Below are 6,000 nucleotides of genomic sequence, written 5' to 3'. Positions count from 1 at the left end.
CTTTTGCTTTGTTTCACTGTTGGATAGGTAATGGGAAGTTAATTTGAATCTCACTTGCGGAAAAACACTGGAACATATCTTCTTGCAGACTGGGATAGGATAAAGAAAGGTGTCTAGTTGATTTTATTTTATTTGGGTGTTTTTTGTTGGTTTGTTTTTTGGATTTCTTTTTGACCAAAAAGCAGGATTCTGGTGGCTAGCAGCAGTTGCTTAGGAAAGGAGAAGTCAGAAATGAAGTGTAACATTAAAGGACGGGATTTCTGCTTCTAACACACAGCAGGGTAAAGACTTTCTAAACCAAAAGCTGCCTTTGATTCAGCACTTGATCCCTGAGATTTGGTCCCTGTGATGCAGGGGCTCTTTGTTAGTTTGTCTGACTCCTTCTTGACACAGTGACCTGTGCTGATACCTTCCAGTTAAGTGCATTAAATGCAACAACCCCCTGAAGATTTCACTGCTTGCTCCCAGCCTTTACCCTGGGAGAAGAGAGGAGCACTGATTTCCTACCTTCTCTGTACTACTTGTAATAGGACACACAAGGACCTTCTATAATTCCTCTGACTTTCCAAGACTGGAATTTTTCTCTGCTCACAGAGAAGTTGCTTCTTACCTCATCATAATTTTATCTTTTCTTTCTGTCCTTTCCTACATTTCTGAGTGCACCTTCCTTCATTTGACTTTTTGTGTGGCATTAGAGGATGTGGCATTTGGTGTTTCTATTTATTCCAGATGCCGGGAACACTTTTGTTAGGTCTCATAAAATCAATCAGTGCAGTTGCCTGCAGAAATTAAGTGATTCTCATGCAAACTGACTTTGCCCAGGATAGAATTGTTCAATTCAAACATACTTGTAGCAGGGCTAGGACTTGTTGCATGCCGCCTTCTATTTGAACAAAGCAATGAAAAACTGTATTATGGATAATTTTTCTCAGAAGTCCTTCCTGTGCTGTTTATGAGAATGTACTATAGATGTTTTTTTTGGCACCACTTCATAGCTGTTTCTATATTTTCTCCCATGTCTCAGGTGTATTGTCTGGAAAATTACATGTGAGAAATACCCAAGCATCACTAAGCTTTGTGTTTGAGCATTGTACAATATCAGTCAATAAATGCACTCACTAATTACCATTTCCTTATTTTTGGGGGGAGAAAAAAGAGACAGGATGAAAAAGGGAAGTTTATTCCTTATGTGTCTATCTCAATAAATTCTGTTTGTTATGTTCCCCAAGGTCATTAACACACTTAAGAAGTGTCACAAGGTCTGAGTTTATCTGACCACTGTTCTTATTTTTAAGGAATTTTCCCAGGTAATCTCAGACTACCTTCCTTATATGCCAAGCAAAAAAAGCCCTGCTGGATTTAGATCTGCAAGAGGAAGTTGCTAAATGAAATTACTTATCTGGGGCTCAGGAAATGAAAGGATTAGAACTGAGAAGATGTTAAGAGACCATGGTCATAGAAGATCTGATTCCCCCTATCCTGAGTAGTGCTGGCATTTAAATAAGGAAAGGTTTAGGGAACATCTGTCTGTGATCACTCATGTTCATGCTCTCAGGGCTAGGAAGGACCTGCTGAGATGTGGCAGCTGGATCCAAGAAGAGAAAACAATTCCCAGTCAGTGCAGTGTGTTGCCTCCTAAGGCGTTTGTTAATCCTAGAAGTTATTGAAAATGTTAGGAATGGGACATGGAAAGTCAAGTGAGACTTGACAAACTCTGGTTTTTGTTTTTGCTCAGTGCTGTACATATGCCCATAGATTTGGTGCCCACTCTGCAAACAAGTCAGAGCAGGATGTGCTGTTCCAGAGGAACTTTTCAAGGAGCAAATGTGTTGCTCTGATTGAAGGTGGCAAAATTTGAGTATTTTTTCACCTAGACAATAAATTCAGGGCTCTGAATTAGAGTCCTGAATTAGTTAAATTACCAGCTCTGTATTTTTCTTTATCCTTCAAGGCAGTTGTTTAGGAAAAAAATGCTTAATGGTTCTGCGGCCTTTGAGGTGGGGAGCATCCAACTATTCCCTTTGAATAATGTACTGTCAAATAAATATGCTGCCTGTTGGCTCAACCAGTGGGATTTGTCACACATATGCATGTGAAATGTATTTCAGAGATTTTATCTGTCAGTTTTTAAAACTATTTCCCCTCATTGTACCTTCCTGGCAATTAAGAATGCCTGATTTCCACAACAGCAATTTCATCTATTGTCTTGAGAATCAGGCGGATGTGACGTCTGCATTTTTATCTTTCCTCTTAAATGAACAAGAGTTCCTGGCTTGTACAAAAACAAGAGATTTCAGACCAAAGTCATTCCAAGTCAGTCTTGACTTCTGAAGCACCAGGGGAACAATGATGTAGGCTAGAGGTGGAAACTGGAGGAGTTTTTTGCTCATGTGCAAGAGGAGTCTCATGCAGAAGAAGGTACATTCCTTTCTAATTAAGCCAGTGATAAAACTGTAGATAGTTTTATACTGGCAGATCTTACTGGATTGTATTGTGATTTGTTAGTGGCACCTGCTCCATTAGAATTGGGGGAAACTCCATCTGCAGTTCAGAACAGAGTGGGAGGTGGATGGGGACTGATGGGAAGGGATTTATACCTTGCCTTTTTTCTCTGCCTGCTTTGTAAAACAAAAGGGTTGACAAAGATCAGTAATATCTGATTCACCACAATAACTGCATGCACTTGCATGCACCAAAAATACAGTAGCGAGTGTGTATTCTGAGAATAATGATGCTTACTGTTTCCTTCACTATTCTTTTTAGTGGTTTTCCCACACAGTTAGTACTTCTGAGCTGTCTTGCAGCCTTATGTCAGTTTGAGATTTGCAGCATTATGAGTTATAGATCTTTCTTTTTCTTTCTTGTATGAGTCAAACTCAGTGTTTATTTATCTGACTGAGAGTTGGACCTACATAACTAACAGCAATAAGAAGTGTGTGTCTATACCTGATATCTCAATTTGTCTTTGCAAAATGCACTCTAGTCTTTAATTGGATGGTTACTTTAGGAAAAGGTGTGTCTGGTCTTCTGGCATTAATATTTTAACTTTAGTATATTTAAGCTTCTCTAGTTGCTTATATGATTACTGAAATTAATTCCCTTAGATAGAGCTCCCTGCAGCTTTCATACTTAACAGTTGATGTTTTGCCACTGAACCCATGTAGTTCACAATCTGCATGACCCTCCTATCCTATTATTAATTATTATTTTTAAAGGCCTGGTCATCCTGGACATAGTTTATAGACATACAGAAAACAAAGACTGACGTTCTGGTGCTAGAACATAGGAGGAGGCAATGCTAAAACTGATTTTGTTGAATGAAAATTTTCACCCTTGGTCTCTAATCTCTGCACGATTTCCTCCCTTTCTTTCTTGCCCTTTATCTCAAGCCTGTTATCACCCTGAAATCAGCGGATTATGTGGTTACAATGGTGTGCCAACAAACCTGCTGGCTCCTATGTTCTTTCTTTCCCTTTGTGGATGTTTGGGCAGAGTGCAAATCTTGTGCTGCAGAGGGGACTTCTACTGGAGCCAGCTTGGCTGAGCCAGTCTGGGGTGCATCTTCACATCAGGCTGGCTGAGAAATAATGTGCGTTGAAGGGCTTTGTGTGCAGAGTGTTAGCTGAGGGAAATTGGGATATATGTCTGTGTTGGGTTGCATTTCCCATGGAGGTAACTGACTTCCATGCTATGAGAAGTGAATATGCAGGCAAAGAGTAACTGATAACTCATCTAGATTATCTAGTTAAATCAGGATGGAGGGCAGCTGAATTATCCCAACTGTCTGCATGGATTATGGCTTTCTGAAATGTTGCAGAGCCTCAACAATAATTTTCCTTATAAAGAAAGGATAGAAAGTGATGAGGAGTTATGAAACAGGCTATGTCTCAAACAAAGAATATTCTAAGCTGTCTCTTTGATTTTTAACAGATGCTCCTCTTGACAGTGCTGCAAACAAGCCTACTGCTGGGCACTGTAATCACAGGTAAGAAAACAGGTTTGGATTAGAATATATTTTCACTATTTTTTGTGAGATACGAGCCTCCCTTCCCCTTTTTGTACTGACTCAGGGATTATTCTCACCATGCTGAAGGCATCAGTAGTCATTCCTTTTGTCTGTTTACCTCGAAACAGGCACTGTGTTGAGTCCCAAACATTCCCTGAAGTCAGGAATGTTTGACTGAACAAGATATAGGGCTTTCCTAGTGCCTTATAGGCTTTAGTGGGGTTGTAGGCATGCACAAATGAACACATGGCATTCCTCAAAGCATCAGAACTTACATTACTCATGCAAGGTTTGGGCTGGTGGAAATAAAAAAGAAAAGGCATTTCAGTAATGCATATAATAATAACAAAAAACAACTGTGATCATATGGACTGTCATGCCAAGCTTACCGTCTGCCTGGAAGACACCAGGACACCAGTGGGGATAAATTCCAGCAGAGAAATTCCTGAACTGCAAAATGATTGCTTTAAATTGCAGGTTAATGTTGTGTTTTGATACTCAGGGTTATCAGGGGCTTCACCTCAGGAGTCATCAGTTGCCCGTTGCAGCCTTTTTGGGAATGATCACATCAAAACGTTTGATGGTTCCTTGTACAATTTTGCTGGGTACTGCAGCTACCTCCTTGCTGGGGACTGTCACAAGCACTCCTTCACCCTCTTAGGTGAGTCTGAACTGGGGTCCATCACTGGAAAAAAAAAAATAGTTCCCCTTTATCAGATAGGATGGACCACTTCATAAAAAGTGGTCTTGGTTGGGTTTTTTTTGTTTGTCTGTGGTTTGTATTGGGGTTTTTTGGGCTTGTTTTGGAAAGTGGGATTACTTCCTGGGCTTCTGTTATCCTTTGGTAATGTAGCTCATCCATAAATAAGCTGCTAAGAAGCAGGGATTTTCTTACCACTCCTACTAAAAAGAAGACCTTTACTAATTTTGTGTTTTTCAGGGAGATGTGGCTGAGTTAAAGCTGAGTCCAGGAATGAGAGCTATACAACCCTTTAGAACAAATTTTATCTGTATTCTAAACCACACCAGTAAGAAAAATCCCGCCTTCTAGGACAGAAGGCCTTGGAATTAGCATAGACCTCTGCAGAGTTATTCTTGGGCATAGAAGTGATGATATATGTACCAAAACTGTATGTAACTTTCATACCAACTGCTTTGGTAGATGTTTTTATATTCAGTAGTAACTGTTTTGTGTTGGTCATAGTTTAAAATAGGTTTTTACTGGCCAAAAATTGTCTTCCTGAGTCCCAGAACTAAGAGTATTTGGTTGTGTTTCATCTCCTCAGGTGATTACCAGGATGGGGACAAAATTGGTTTCTCTATGTATCTTGGAGAATATTTCAGTCTTCGCCTCTCTTTAGATGGAGTTGTGATGCAGGAAGAAAAAAGGTACCTCTAGGAACTATCATTCTAGCAGAAAACAACCTGATGGGTTTTGTGTATTACATGCTGAGAATTTCCTGTTTTTTCTCCACAGGGTTTCCATACCTTTTGCCTCCAATGGTATATTTATAGAGAAGGAGGCAGGTTATTATAAAATATCCAGTGATGAGCATGGCTTTGTGGTGAAGACTGATGCCAGTGGAAACATTCAGATACTCCTTCAAGAAAAGCACTATAATAAGACCTGTGGATTGTGTGGCAATTTTAATAAATTCCTTGAGGATGACTTCAGAACTCGGGAAGGTAAGGTTACCACTAACTGATTGTATGTTAATGGAAGCTCTGCACACTTTTCCTGATTCAACAAAGATGTTGCTGATCCAGCAAAAATGTTTCTACAGAACGTGTCAGATACCTCAAGTTGATGTGTTGAAAAGCTAAGTCCTTTCATCTTCCATTCTCCTGAAAGGAAATGGCAGTCACATCTCATTCCTGAGAAAAGACCAGGCATCTGAACGTAGCATGTTTAGAAACCTGGAAACTTTCAAATGCAAAGATAAAGCTACAGGTTAATTCATGTGGAGAGACTGGCTAGAAGAAGACCCAATAAA

The 6,000-nt window shown here is 39.8% G+C and overlaps 1 protein-coding gene across 2 annotated transcripts in view; it reads left to right on the top strand.

The window, feature by feature from the left end:
• Nucleotides 1–2,269: 2,269 nt before the first annotated feature.
• VWF (von Willebrand factor) overlaps nucleotides 2,270–6,000 on the top strand; it is a 127,563-nt gene continuing 123,832 nt past the window's right edge. For both annotated transcript variants that reach the window (XM_074539258.1, XM_014270907.3), the window contains exons 1-5: nucleotides 2,270–2,418; nucleotides 3,931–3,985; nucleotides 4,509–4,667; nucleotides 5,293–5,395; nucleotides 5,484–5,692. In XM_074539258.1, coding sequence (XP_074395359.1) covers nucleotides 2,389–2,418; nucleotides 3,931–3,985; nucleotides 4,509–4,667; nucleotides 5,293–5,395; nucleotides 5,484–5,692 — 556 coding nt within the window. In that variant the 5' untranslated portion in view covers nucleotides 2,270–2,388. The remainder of the gene's footprint in view (nucleotides 2,419–3,930; nucleotides 3,986–4,508; nucleotides 4,668–5,292; nucleotides 5,396–5,483; nucleotides 5,693–6,000) is intronic.

Source organism: Zonotrichia albicollis, chromosome 4, assembly GCF_047830755.1.
Source record: "Zonotrichia albicollis isolate bZonAlb1 chromosome 4, bZonAlb1.hap1, whole genome shotgun sequence".
NCBI lineage: Eukaryota > Metazoa > Chordata > Aves > Passeriformes > Passerellidae > Zonotrichia > Zonotrichia albicollis.
The sequence above is the reverse complement of the archived record's forward strand: the minus strand, read 5'-3'. Positions and strand labels throughout refer to the sequence as shown.